The 15,068-nt window shown below is 40.7% G+C and overlaps 1 protein-coding gene across 5 annotated transcripts in view; it reads right to left on the bottom strand.

Annotated features, from left to right (window-relative positions):
* Positions 1 to 745: 745 nt before the first annotated feature.
* LOC135488963 (disintegrin and metalloproteinase domain-containing protein 9-like) overlaps positions 746 to 15,068 on the bottom strand; it is a 51,485-nt gene continuing 37,162 nt past the window's right edge. The window contains exons 12-21 of one of the 5 annotated variants that reach the window (XM_064773973.1): positions 14,933 to 15,063; positions 13,522 to 13,789; positions 13,078 to 13,209; positions 12,764 to 12,939; positions 12,335 to 12,542; positions 11,791 to 11,977; positions 11,462 to 11,485; positions 9,887 to 9,946; positions 7,232 to 7,361; positions 746 to 5,930 (exon numbers count right to left, since the gene is read on the bottom strand). In XM_064773973.1, the coding sequence (XP_064630043.1) occupies positions 4,805 to 5,930; positions 7,232 to 7,361; positions 9,887 to 9,946; positions 11,462 to 11,485; positions 11,791 to 11,977; positions 12,335 to 12,542; positions 12,764 to 12,939; positions 13,078 to 13,209; positions 13,522 to 13,789; positions 14,933 to 15,063 (2,442 nt within the window). In that variant the 3' untranslated portion in view covers positions 746 to 4,804. The remainder of the gene's footprint in view (positions 5,931 to 7,231; positions 7,362 to 9,886; positions 9,947 to 11,461; positions 11,486 to 11,790; positions 11,978 to 12,334; positions 12,543 to 12,763; positions 12,940 to 13,077; positions 13,210 to 13,521; positions 13,790 to 14,932; positions 15,064 to 15,068) is intronic. The other 4 variants (XM_064773972.1, XM_064773975.1, XM_064773974.1 and 1 more) reach the window with 4 other exon arrangements.

Raw genomic sequence — 15,068 nt, 5'->3', positions numbered from 1 at the left:
GTTCTGCGACTCTTTACACTGGGCTAGGAAATTCTTCCACGCCCAACTCTGGTCCCCAAAGTTGCTGTTAGGCTGCTTGTAGGGGGATTTCTGCCCAGGCGTCATGCTGGAGCATTTTTAAGTATATCAAGTGTGCCTGTGTATTTCACCGTTGCTCTATATATTGTTACCTGCAGAAATGACTTTCGGCCAATGAGACAGTAGTGCACCATATCTCTTCTGGATGTGCCCTCCCCTTCATAGCTTGCCATGTTGCCAGAGAGTGTACCAAGTCTTTGCTGGATGTGCCATGCCCTTCACTATGCGTGCTTTGTCTGTTCTAGATGTGTAGTATCCCAAGGTAGTGCACCATGTTTCTACATGGTGGACCTTGTCTCAACCCTCACATGGTGAATACCTGATCATTTTGAAAAAGGGATTGCATGAAATCAGAACACCAGATCTGAAGAGACAGCAGATACTACCATATGGCCCTATGTTGTATATCTGCTAGGGATGACTGTGTATTCTTTAGAAAGGACTTTTGGGCTTGCCCGGGAGTTGAACCCAGGACATATGGAGGTCTAAATACAGTTGTGACACTTGTCTCTGGATTGCTCTCAGTACAATCACCTCTGTGGTCTCGAACTGGTTGTGACATTTGTCTCTGCAGTCCTTGTGTTGTGGAACATATCTCGTGCTGTCACAGTATTTCCCTAGTTATATGGTACACATTGGACAAAATATTAAAGAAACAATAGCTCGCTTCTTACAAATGACGTGTATTCTGCATCATATCAATTCCGTGGCTAACACAACTTTTAACAGTGGACCTCTTCATTACAGACTGCAAAATTTACAAAAATGTTATCGCAAGCTGACGAGTATCCCAAACGGGTAAAAAAAACTGCCACTATTGAAAATGTCCATCACATTCACATCAAAGGTCCTATATAAGTGAATAAGTTAAGTGACCTACTGGGCAAATAAAAATTTCATTTTTTGAGGAACATCATCAAACATACAATAAACTGACTTGAAAGTTCTTAGGTTACTGCGAAACCTTGCTACAGACAAGTTATGGGTATCAATAGTGGCACTTCTTTACACCCGATACATAAATATTTCAAACCAACCCACTTATAATAGAAATCCCAAAAACAGACCTTAATCAAAAGAGAAACTCAGATTCCATGTAAACAAACACAGTGTGTCTAAAAACATGAACATTGGGTGATATGAATAAAGACTAGCAAATGCTTTTATCTAAATCTCCATGTACATTTACACCAGGCCTTCCTGTACAAAACCGGAGTAAAAGCATTTGCTAGTCTTTATTCATATCACCCAATGAACTGGCAGGTGTACTGTTCCTGGACACCCTAGCCCCCATCCCCCGAGCCAATAAAGCCCCATAACAGCTCTTCATGGTTATAGTTGCAACTTGACTTTTATTGCCTTACTCAAAATATAATCAGTTTTGCAGTTACTACACAAATATGTCAACATCAACACTTTTAATCAACATGCGATATCATATAGCATCCGATCTTCTTGATTTGAATCCAAACATGCCCTGCCCCCTTTCCAAAAAGTGTTCAGATTTTGATACAAAATGATATTTTACAACGATTGAGATTCATCATGGCTTAGACCAGGGAGCATTTGGTTCCACATGCATCAGAAATGTTCACAAATTTTCTCTGACAGCTTTTGTGTGCACTTGCTGATGTATGACAGTTTTGTGTGCACTTGCTGATGTATGACAGTTTTGTGTGCACTTGCTGATGTACAGCTGAAGCACCCCCTATATGGAGAAGCTGTAGGCCTAATTATCATCAGTGCCTGGTGAACAATATCTCATGCTGCTCCTCTATCAAAGGATACCAGATTCTACAATATAACTTGAAGGCGATCACCACGAAAACAGAAATTTCATTCCTCTGCAACAAATGGGACAAACATCATTCAAATTTGCAATAACATCGAACTATCAAGCTACATCTTGTTTCAAATAGCGACGGAGAGAAGCACCAGTAATGTTTGGCAAATACAACATAGAACTAGTCACTCAACAGCAAATGACAAATAAACACTTTGGGCGCCATCTTCGCCAATTGAAGAAAATAAACCAGAGCACGATCATACTTTTCATTACAAAACACAAATTATCAAGTAAGAACATGACCAAGTAGGACCACAGGTTCCACTTCCCTTCCAATCTCGATTCTCGAGATTGAAACTAAAATCTTGCTGAGTAGGTGGCATGAAGATGAAAATAAATCACGCGATATTTCCAATTAAACCTCGTCCGACAAGACATTCTTTGTCTATCAAAAATCCATAACGAACTCCCAATATCCACTATCGTGTAATGTCCAGATGTCACTGAAATATGTTAGAATCAAAATGACATCACTGACCTCACCAATCAAAGTTGACTTCACCGACGTAAACAAATACACATAGATGACATAATTGCACTGAGCTGTTCATGTTTACTAGTCCCTCAAATACAACCGGAATTCGAACTTGTGCAACATCTATGGAAGGGCGTGTCTTTGACTGACATACATTTGAAATCTTAAACAATGGCAAAATGACAGTTCATTCCGAAGTGCTCATGTACGATGAAGAAAACAGTGATGTCACTGTGGAGAGTTGTGAGTTTTGGCACAAGCAGATGATAAGGCGTCAATTTCATCATGAAGTTAAACAATTAGAGTTAAGTTAAGCACATCCCAATAAGCAAGAATGAAATCAAGTATAGATCTATACTTCATGCAGTATCTTTCTCTTAGGAAACTTTATACAGTGCCATTTGTACAGCATGGTGTCTTTATAAATTATGCAAACTGAACAAGCAATGATTTACTGCATTAGTGCAAGTATGACCTTTTGGCCTGTCTGGACCGACTGACATCAAAGCCTAAAAGCTTTCTAGAGCTCTAAAAGTAAATACAATGTATCTGTCTTTATTAATATGTGCCAAGCTTTCGAAAGTGTAATTCAGTACATTTGTAGCCAGAATGCAATATTACAGCTATGAAGCCTACAAGCCCACCTAAAGCACTTTTAAGTTTATAAATTTACAATTTCTTTAAAATTGGAAACGATAAAATGCCGTAAGGGAAGACTAGGAAATGTATTGAAAGGATACACTCACTTTGAAGATATCACAGCAACCTGCCCTTTTGAGGTGCATACTTATCTTGAAAGTGAGTGTATCCAACATATTCCAGAGGTAGTTCTATCAAAAATAAGCACATTAGTGTCAAGAAAGCTCAGTCCCATGGTTAAGCCCTGTTGTTTATATCCCATGGGTCTCGAGAAGACTTATGCCCTCTCCTACGACCTTAAGTTCAGGGAATATCACTAAAGTTATCCGTGCTTATTGAACTGGAACTGAAAACATTTCAGAGACTACCTATCATAATGTGCTGAGAGTTATATATAATCACCTAATTTATAAAACTCGGTTGACAGGACTTAAATCCTGCACTACGATGCCTCATAAAAAAAGTTCATTACAAAGGTCGCAGAAAAATATCGTTTCAGAAAAGTGGAGACAGGTGGCCTTCATTCAAGTCTATATCCCTCTCAATGTTTTGGTCTGATCTACCCAAAAGTTCCAAGGATTATCCAGATAGATACGCAAACACATTTTATAGAGTTTACCTAGTATATAACCTCAGACTCTCAACTTGTTTCAAAGTGTTTTTGCAATCCTTCTAAGAAGTCTGACACCATGTCATTCAAGGTTATTAGATGCACATTGCTTGTATCAGTGTTAGCAAGGAGGGTGTTGATTGAAGAAGGCTGGAGGAGGATTATATGGACTTGGCTGCGGCCTACTGTGTCCTTAGTTTCTCAAATAACTACATGTTATGCAAATACCGATCACAAAGTCCGGTATGACTGGAATGGTAGAACAATCATGCATTTACACATTTAAATCATCAATGCAAATCACTAATAATTAATTTACTAATTACAAAGCTGGAAATATAACACAGAGCTTGAACACAATATAAATACGATTGATCCTTTCAGAACCATTTCCAGGCTATTCCTTATTTTGAACATACATACAGGTATAGCCAAACAATTCTTAAAGGATGATGCCCTTTATTTACATAATTCAATTACACTAATAACAGTACTGTTTAACTACTTAAATTATGCACTTAAATTGCAAAAAACATCCCTCAAATCAGGGCGCCCTTGAAGCATTGCTTTAAAAATAAATCATTGGGTCTGGTGTTGCTGATGCAGACCTTTGACAAACCTGTGACCATATTATTTTCGACTTCAGAAAGTTCAGCAACAGACCCTGAAGCCACTAACAAAAGGCCCTACTATCAGTAGAATCTTGAGTTCCTAAAATGTTAAATATTACAATAAATCCTGAATACATCCTTGACTTGTTTCATCAGTGACTTTTTCAGGCAGATCAGATCTGATTTCTCTCATTTTTAACTCATTCGCTGTTGAGCTAGGAGTATACTTGGAAAGTGTGTCAACTTACATTGCCAACTACCAACAACCTGGAGTTTAGTTATGTCATTTTCATTGGGAAATCAAATAAACTGGCATTGGTTACAAAACTGGCAAAAGAGGATATGGCTGCAGCCATAATAATTGCGTGGCAAACTTGATGTTGCATCAAAAAAGTATGGGTAATCAGGCACACTAAATATTCTCCTGGTGACAACATGGTCAAGGATAAACCCACAAAATCAGACCCAGCAGCAAATGAGCTTCCGCCCGGATTAAGTATTTTCGTTGGCCTCCAAAGGGTTAACATCTACAAAAAGCACTAATATCAACAGACGTTTCCTCTACCCCCTCGAGGCTTAGCTGGCAAGTTTGGTCGGTTATTAGAGGCATTGTCTTGGTCTTTGAATCTTGATGCAAGCTGTGTAACCTTCGATCCTCCTCCAGGCTTATTTGCTGCGGAACCAGCAGACCCTGGCCCCCGTGATCCTGCAGTCCCAGGCCGGGATGAGCCCCGTCCCGCACCTGTGGTACCCCGGCCTGCACCCGTGGTACCCCGGCCTGAACCACCACGACTGGCAGCTGCAGCTCCTCTATTAGCTCCAGTACCACCTTGGCCGGTGACCCCACCACCCCGGTTAGGGGTTGCACCTCTGCCTGTCACTGGATTAGACCCTGCTGCTGTTGATCCACCTCGTCCGGATGTCCCTCGCCCGGCTCCACCCCGTGAAGCCCCTCGACCAGCACTGCCAGGCTTCCCTGGGGCCACCCGACTAGGTGCCGCACTATCTGTGGTTAAAGCACCTAAAGGTCCACGCGCTTGTCCAGGTCTAATATTGCTATTACCACTAGTCTTTCCACCAGGTGTCTCACCTTTCACATTGTTATTAGGTTTTAATGGCGAATTTACTGCAGAATTAGGCGGCTTCGTAGCTGCAGAAGAATTTCCAAAAGTTGCCCTAACTGGTGTCGGCTTACTACTTGTCACTGTTCCATCAGGCTCATTGCGATGAATCGAACTTGGCGTAGTGTTCTTAATAAACTCATTCTCATACATCCTGTTTTCATCTATCGTATCAGGTTGTACATTATTATTAATCCGAGTTTGTGGAATTGGTCGACTAAGACCAACAGGACGATTTGAAAAGTGTACAGATGTGCTGTCTATAGAGGGCACATCCGGCGCGGGCCTTGCCGGCGGCTGCAACGGATGTGAAATCAACGGCCCATTTCCACGATTGCCGCCAGTCCTAATTTCCGGATTAGGTATATCCATCATCTTATCATTGGCTGCTTTCATGGTCGTGCTCTGGAACACGGGTGCCGAGATATCTCTTGGCAGACTCCCCCGTGGTAAGCTCGCTGTACGCTTGACGTTTTGGCGACCTGCAGAGTTTGAGGCAGAACTATCGCTCCTGCGGATGACCACGCTTGCCTTTTGGAATGGCTTGGCCCTGAAACAGGATGGAAGGTAACTTTAGATGTTATGACAAACATTTCAATATCTCAAAGAGTACCTGAACGACCCTATTGTTCAGTGAGTATAATTTCTTTCCAATGTTACACTTAAACTTGTATGCAACCTCAATCCAGTGAAGCTTCTAGAAGCTGATCATGTTTCATCTCCAACATCCTGACAGTCATTTGTTCGGCAGCTTCCTGTCAACACACCCCTGGTTACACAATTTCAACTTGTACATTTAATAATTGTTTTAGTACATTTCATAACAAGCTGAACAAGTCAGTTTCTTGTAGTTGAATAGAGTGGGCACTAACGCATCTCCGGAAATAGAGAAAGGGAATATACTGCCACCTCATATGTACAATGTGAAGCTGAGTATATATATGAGTTTGGTGCAAATCGCCTTGCAGCAAAAACGGGATGGAGTTTGGAGGTCACACGATGAGAGGAGGAAAATCTTTCAAATGGTATAAGAAGAGCAGGTGGAGCATGATGCATTTATGGCTTTGATTGCAGGGATGGCTCATCTCAAGATTTGTTCAGGGACGTTTCTTCACTGTTGGGTATTGTTCTTACTTTACTTTTAGAGCTAATATTTTTTGGCTATGCCTTAACTATCTAGAGGATCGCCAGGGACAGAAGACGTTGAGGAAATGCTGTTAGCGGCCACTTATGCTTCGTTGTAGTGGCTTATGCTCAGGAGCAAAGGGTTTATTTTGCTCAGTTTAGTGGTGGCCTTTAGTCTGAGGCTGGATTTGCTCAGAGGGTTTGTTGGCCTTGACTCAGAGAGGGGGGACATACTCGGAGAGGCAGCTGATTCCATAGGGTGAGGCGTGTATATCATAGGAAGCTGAGCCCAAGATTTAACAAAAGGGAGACGATACTAGCAAGATTCTTTCACTGAGGCTAATGCAGGGATGGATATTCACATTTCAAATTATACTTATGCAGTGTTGGGTATCATTCTTCCTTACTATTAGTGTGAATTATGTCGGACTACACTTTAGATCTAAACCTGGATGAAACATTCAGATTACATAAATGAAATGTTTGTTAGAGTAAGGTTCATCTGCCAAATAAGAGGTGTGCACCGTTACGAAAATGAGTCCCAATTCACCATGGTGAAATGATGATTTACTTGGGCAAAGATCCCACACAGGGGTTGGAGACAATGGGCCTATGGTGTTTTACCAAACATGCAGTAATACATATGACTGTCTAAGGAGTGGTCAGAGAGGACAATCCAAATACTGTTGGGGAGAGGGAGAGGGGTCTTAGCATGACTATACTCACATGTAAGTCCTCCTCCTCCACATCTGGATGAGGAACTTCCTATACTTGTAACTGAAGGCGACGAGCGTGACGATGAGCGGTAGGATGACAAGGAAGATGATGAGGAGGCTGATCATGAGAGACTTGTCACCTGAAGAGGGAGAAAATCAAAGTCATCGTTATACAGAGTGTCACAAAATATGAATTATCAATAAAGGGCTTACAAGCTGAGTGGCTTCACTGGCAGACTGAAGATTTCATCAAAGTTGCATAAATGTGGATAGTTCGGATCCCAACCACCTGAATGAGGGTCTGACCCATGGCAATCACACTATACAGAGTCACTTTGTGTTAATTTATCAAACGCACACTAAATTCATTAACTATCAATGGTCTAACTTCTTGACAGCAACACTTGCTACTGACTTGAACGCAAAGAAGAAGATAACGACAACACGGTAATGCCACCCAAATAGAGGGTGCTGATTTTCACTAGGCTATCCGTCAAAATGACGTCCAAATTCAGTGTCGCAGTGGTGGTAATTTTGCACGTAACAGTGGTGAGTGAAGAGTGAAACCCATCAAAATATGCAACTATGTTTTGCATGGTGAATAAGGTTACTTGTGACTAAGACTATGTTTTGTGACCTTGCTGAACAGATCTAAATGGCGACTTAAAAGCTGAAAGATCAAGAAATATAAAGTGCATGATTTAAAACCTTGCCCTGTGAACAAAAGAATTTGGTTTTATTTCCCAAAAGTAGTAAAAAGCTAAGCAGAACATCCTATATTGATTTCAAACCAAGAAATTCTGGGGCCATTAGGGGTATTTTGCTTCTAATGCTTTCAAATCAGAAACACCTTTATCATCGTATGATTTTTTGAAATTGGTGAGAAATGGATCACAAGAACATACATTCACAGCACACGAATTGATAACCACTCAGAAAGGGTGACAAAATGAAATGATCTGACACGGAACGGGGGTACACCACCAAAACAGGGAGAGTAAAAGAATATCCAATGTGCTTGTCAACTATGGTAAACCATGAAATTTAACCAGGTATTTAATTTCTGGTGAATATTGATTTGCGAAAAAAAATTTGAGAATTAATTTTTTTTCATGGGAAAGCCTGAAGAAATTTCGTAGTTTGCCAAAATAAAATTTGGGAAATTTTTTTTTGATAAATTTTTCGGAAATCGCAGAAATAAACAGGTGCAAAAGTTTGTCATTCACAGTGTAGAGATCTGATACTTGACAAAGACAGTCGATATTCTTTTTTGCTTAGACGGTATATTCAGGATGGATGAAATACAAAGGGACAACCTTCTTGAAACTAAAAAGAAGACAGGCAGGATCTTTGAAACACCAGACGTAATAACTCTGTCACTTGGATATTCTGAAACAGGACAGCTGCCCACATAATCAGGTTTATACTATGAAAGATGAAATGAAGATGTAATGATCGACATAAGTGTACAGTGACACGCACGATATGGCTTTTATCTACCCCAGTACAATGTTAACTGCAATTTGGGCGAGCATTTTTTTTCTCGCGGATTTGCAAATAACCTAGATTCGCGACAATGAAAATCGCCAAGATTATTTTTCTTTCACTATTTAATTGAATTTGAGTATTTCCATCACATTTCAGACATTTTCCAAGCAAAAACACAGGGAGGGGCACTTCCCATTATTGATTTTCATGCACCAATGCTCAGTTTAACATGGGTCATTCCGACATTATGCTTCTTTCTGCATGCAGCAATCTATAGCATCTATTACAACATACATTAAGGGTGCAACACTAATTACCGGCAAGACCTCTACTAGTGTCGGCTACATGGCAATCAGTGGACCACTACAAATCAGCAATCACATAAAGTTCATATCAAACCCTTGCAAAGACTTGGATCATTTTCCTATCGATGGTTTAGTTCCATGAAGGAATAAAGTCCGCATTTATTTTAAAGTTAAGTTCATTCTGAGTAATTTGCTGAATGTCTTCTTTAAAGGGAGCTGATGGGCAGAGACCAGGTGGGCCAGATTAAGTTAGGAAGCTGCCAGTAGATGTCTCTACTATCCCCCAGTCGATGAGCACTATTCACACTTGTACTAAGGCATATAAAGACAAACCGGACCCATTACCCTAACTGTTGATACCAGTCACTTGGACACCACCAATTTACTTTGAATTTGACGAAGCCTTCACCAATTTTAAGATGAGTTTTGTGTGAATCTATGATAGTTTTTGATGAATTAGATGTTATACACCAATGCCACTGATCAGTTACACTACATACAAAGCTATACATACAGGAAGAACAATGGTCAATGGACTGGTCTTTCAGTATGTATAGCACTGTATGCTAGTACACAGTGAGTTAGTGAAAGAAGCCCAGACAGCAAGACTGGCAAATTAATTATAAGCAAAAGTAGGCCCTTACTATGCCAAGGTTTTCTTGACAATCTTAATTGCACAACTAGTGAGAACTTGCCAAATAAATTGCACCACCAGCATTTAAAGCATAATTTGAGAAAATATTTTGAAGATTTTGGCAACTAAAAGGAAGCGTAGACATGTTAGATGTGAAATTTATATAATAGCAATCTAAAATTGTTATTTCAAGCTACATTTGTAAATGCGAGGAATTATGGTAAAATTTGGGACTTGCTTTGAGACATTTCGCCATTGTCTGATAACGTATTATTTCCTCTTGAGTTGTTTTGTTTACCTAAAAATAACATTGAATAAGCATTGCATTACAGTTCCAGATTCCAGATCCACATCAATTATTTCTAAAAAAAGTTCCAATAAATAACTGGTTTAAAAGGGGTTTATAGTTAAATTCTTGTTCGCGCCTTTAACTTTTAGAGTTTCTAGAAATATCCCACAAAGGACTAAGATCACACAGGATAAACAGCTATTATTGGCATTCCAGGCGCTTTGAAATATCATGGTGGTGAAATGAATGAAAGATGGAATAATGACCACAGAATGGTTGTGACAGATTGAAAATATTCGCTCACTATAGATAGTATTCGGTGTTCAAATCACACGTTGTTGCAACAAATGGAAACAAATCAGTATAGAAGCCTTGCAGATGATGTCATTAAAGTAGAAGATATCATTTTGGGCCCGGTAGTTAGAAAGCTGGCAGAATTGAAGTGTAGTGACGACTTCAACACCTGCATCATAAGTATTTTGTCGTTGATGTCAGTTGGATCAAGGACACAATGTCCAAAATGATCATCTAAATGAGGTCACTGCAAGGCCTCCAAAGAAGGGGTGTTTGTAAATGCAGAGTCGCCCAAACCTTGTGACATACTGGTACCCTCAACAGATGGAGGGAGAGTGGTAGTGGTCGTTGCTGAAGAAAATATCAACATTAAGATATACTGCGCATCTTACTGCCTTATGAGACCTCCTAGTGATGTCTCTGTCTGGAAATCAACCATAAGTTCTTTCTATTGGCCATCAAGGGCCATGTCTGGGCCTACCCAGTCTTTTGGCTGCCAGCATTGACCTTGCATGTCTTGACATCTGAAAACTTTAAAGGCTAGGAGGCTGGGCCAGGGGTGATGTGTCCACCATTTGGCACTGGCCAATCTGTACGATTGGTTTTCTCCAGCTGGCTAGTACGGCGGGTTAACACAGAATGAAACACCAAATCGCAAGGGAACATGAAACTAACACATCACACCAAAACATCATCTGCCATAAACACTACAAAAAGAGTACTTGGCAAAGATTTAATCGGGCCTACACAAACCGTGTGAAAACTAATAGCATTCTGAACAAGCAGCACTCAATCTAAGGGCATAACAATGCAAAACATGTTCTGATGGCTCTTCCCCAAATTATGACAAACCCAGTCCAAAATCTCATGACTGAATACAAGAGTCTCTGTCTCAGTATAAATTGGAATCTCATTTAATGGATGCCTCAAATTGGCCTTTTCTATTCCTTTTGACCTCTGTAATCAGGACACCTCTCTGTTCAGGACATCATTTGTCAGCCCCGAAAGGTTCCTTTATAAACATCATACAGAGGTTCCACTATACTTTGTAAAAAGCTTTGGAGTCAGTTGCAATGTTTTGTTGATATAGAGCCGTTAGTCTCCGAACCTCCGTAAATGTCAAATTTTCCTCAAAAAGTTTGGGACTGTCTAAAACAGTAAAGGTGTGAAACAAGTAAGACACGTGACTACCAGTGGCACAACGCTCGTGTAGAAAACACGTAACCCTACCTGGATCCTGTTTTTGTGGCTCGTCTAGTGGGCGAAGATTGAAAAACTTGAATTAGGGACTTGAGCGAGACTAAGAGGATATCAAACGTTCTGAGATTTCTAACTGAAGCTATCTAAGTTGTCTAAAGGGTCGCTAGAGAATGGGACAGGTTTATCAATTAAGCACTAAAGGTGGGGCACCTGTCTCCACCTAAATCTTAAGCTAGGGCAAGGCTTGACCTGAATAAGGCTTCTCCAGAACAGATACAAAGAAAGCACCAATCAAATATTAGTTTAGAACTGTAACTGCAACAATAACGACATGTGCTCATCACATTGTTTTCTCTTACCATAGTCTCCTGCAGGGCCGCTGTCAATGCTCCCACCGCTGCCAGCTCGATCACACAGCGGTGATGCCCATCCTGCGTCGCAGTGGCAGTTCCCTTTACTATTACACACACCATTGTCGCTGCAGCCCATGTAACACTTGGGAAACTTCAGGTCTGTGATCCACTGGCACTGGTGATTCAAGCACATCTGTGAAGGCAACAGTCGAGTTTGAATTCAATTAATGATGACTTCACCGACATACGTCAGTTTCAAAGTGCTTTTACAAGTGTGACTATCACAGGTCTCCACAGAGGCACTCTCGAATATCAAGGGGCAGTTCATTACTTGAGGTCACTTTGGGAAAGAAGGGAAGGAGCAGAGAACACACAGCACTTGATTGTGAGCCATATCATGAAGATTTGCTTCTAAAGCGTAGAATTTCTGCAAATAACCCAGCATTAAACAGCAGACGTTGTTTGCTTGACCTTGACATTGGAAAGCAGATATCTTTTGCTTGACCTTGACCTTGAAAAGCAGATGTCTCTTGTATGACCTTGACCTTACCTTCCCGTCACTACATTTACTTCCTGAAGGCACCATCCCAGGATCTGGCATATCAAACCCAACATCCATGATGGCCGACTTGCATGGAATCTTTTTTCCTTGAGCAGACGTGATGAATGTCTCCGGCATAAGATAGGTGTTGGCTTCCTTCCAGAATTCTAACTTTTCGTTGAGGTGGACGCAATGAAGCATGCCACAATTTACATCTCTGAAACAATGACTAGACGAATCAGGAAACATTTCAAAAACCTTTGAAATAGTATGGTAATTAGAAATCAGGTATTTCACGCTTTGATGCATTGGTATATTTCATTTGGCTCACTTTAAATTGAATACATGGGTTGCATCAGAAATTTACATGAAAATCTTTTGATTGAAAAGGGGAGAGGAAGACCACCAACAAAATTACATCAACAAACATGAACTTACTTTGCTGCACATTTTGTGAATGACATATTAATCCAATGAAATCCACAGTTTCCGTTTGCGTTCGCATCTGGGTTTAGCATGGTGTAACAGAGACTGTCAGAATTCTTGGCCGTACGCCCCCAGAGTTTCTGGCACTGGCTGTCATGGCTATTGCATGAACCGTTGAAGCAATATGACTGGAAAGAAAATGGCTTGCGGATCAGGACAAGGCTTGGGGTGTGAACTGTATCATGATTCACAAAAGATGCCACGTAAACTGAGATATAGGCGAAGAAAGCTACATGTACGCATGATCATAAAGTGGATAAACTTACTCTTTTGTAATTACACGAGTGTCCATTCTGAACGAAAACATCTTCTGGACAATATTCTGATGAGCCGAGGCAATACTCGGGCAGATCGCACTCACTTGTACGGGGACGGCACATGGTCGATGCTTTCTTATACTGTAATGAGAAAGTGGTTTCATCAAGAGGAATTCTCGCTCGGGTATATGAAAGATGTTTTCTTGTCAGGTTCAATACAATGTACAGAAGCCATTGGCTTAAGCTGAATGGTAGAGCCTAATGTTTCACCATCACATCCAGTCTGGCCTTAAGTAACATACCTCGCTGCTCGCAACATCAACATAACAAGCTATCAGGTCAAGTCTGGAATGCGTTCAGATGTCAACCCTTCAATACGTACTGATCTTACTTCTTATCGTCAGAATGCTTCACGACCTTTTCACATCAACAACAAAATGCGAGGTTTCTTACTTGGCATTTCGTCTGATCACAACAGGATCCGGTGGCACACGTGGCATTGCTGAAGAGTTTACACGTGGCGGGATTGCAGCAGACACTCTCGCACTCCTCTTCAAGACCGCAATCACACTCCTCCCCAGGCTCCACGAAACTATTCCCGCAGATCGGTCCGTCGTATATCCGCGTTGGTTTCTCCATCAGACAGTAGTCCATGCCCGCTTCGAATGCATCAGCGAGATATTGTTTGGAACACGATGACCATCGAATCGGGTTCATACCGCTGGAAAGTTTATGGAAAGTTAAAAGGATGCATGCGGAGAGATGTCAACATGAAACTGCTGAGTGGAAATGTCCATGAAATGAAACTACAATAATTTCCAGGAAACGTTGTCCTCACTGTTCGTGATATTGACTGATACTTTAATATTCCTAGTAGGAACATTCAAGGTGGTCTACTTTTCTCAACTGAAGTCGCGATGAGCATTCAAAATGACCCAGAATATAACTTAAGTTGTTTTCATGTGGCATTTTGCTACCATGCGCACTCAAAAGTCCGAAACCTCATTCTTTGTGCTAAAATAATGGCCCTGGCCCGCGGAGGCCGCCACTGACATGGTCTGACGTCACATCATCTCTTGTCCCAACGTCAATTACACCGATGACGTCATGACCTCTGTTATGATGATGAGACGTCTCTGCAATGGTGACGTCCATCTTTGATTTTCATGGTGTGACGTCATCTTCATGATCATGGCGACCTCTTCGGGATGATTTTAGTGCTGAGATATTTACCCCCTGAAAGAGAGATTGAAATTATTGATATAATATTGTATATTCGAAATGAGGCCATAAGTGATATATTTAGATAGCTTTCAAACCCTTTGAAAAGCTGTAGAGATGCTTACACCAGATTGCATTTATACACAGGTTAGTGAAGACCATGCACAGATATTCATGCAAGTCACATCCAAATAAGCACAAATGTATTCAAAGGATGAGTCCAAGGAAATACTGATGAAAGCTAAGTCAAGTTAGCACGGAACATTAAAGTAAAAACAAATAAATTAACACCTAGCAACTAAGACTTATAAAAGCACAATGCAAAACTCAATGACAATTAATTATGGTATTCAATGGTATACAATGTCTAAACTGCGAGTATATTTCAGAAAAAAATGCTCATTTCGGAAAAAAATCATTTTCGAAAAATTTCTCATTTCGGAAAAAAATTATCTGAAGAAAAAAAATTTGAAAAAAATGTAATTTCTGAAAAAAAATTCGCATATACGAATAAAACCTAATTTCCGAAGAAAAAAAAAAATTTTGAAAGAAATTTGAAAAAATCTCATTTCCAAAAAAACTTTCTCATTTGTGCCGACCAAGCAAACAAAGCACAGAGGATAGAATTGCGGCAAAGCCTCACCCGCTGCTGGCAGCCATTATACATCGTTGCGCCGCACAGATACAAGTGCCCCGGTCATGCTCCATCCCGAAGTTATGGCCCATCTCGTGAGCCACGGTTATCGCCACCACCGTCACTACAGGGCTATGATCCTGGA

Source organism: Lineus longissimus, chromosome 6 (assembly GCF_910592395.1).
Source record: "Lineus longissimus chromosome 6, tnLinLong1.2, whole genome shotgun sequence".
NCBI classification, from domain to species: Eukaryota; Metazoa; Nemertea; class Pilidiophora; order Heteronemertea; family Lineidae; genus Lineus; species Lineus longissimus.
This window is presented reverse-complemented; position numbering and strand designations above follow the sequence as displayed.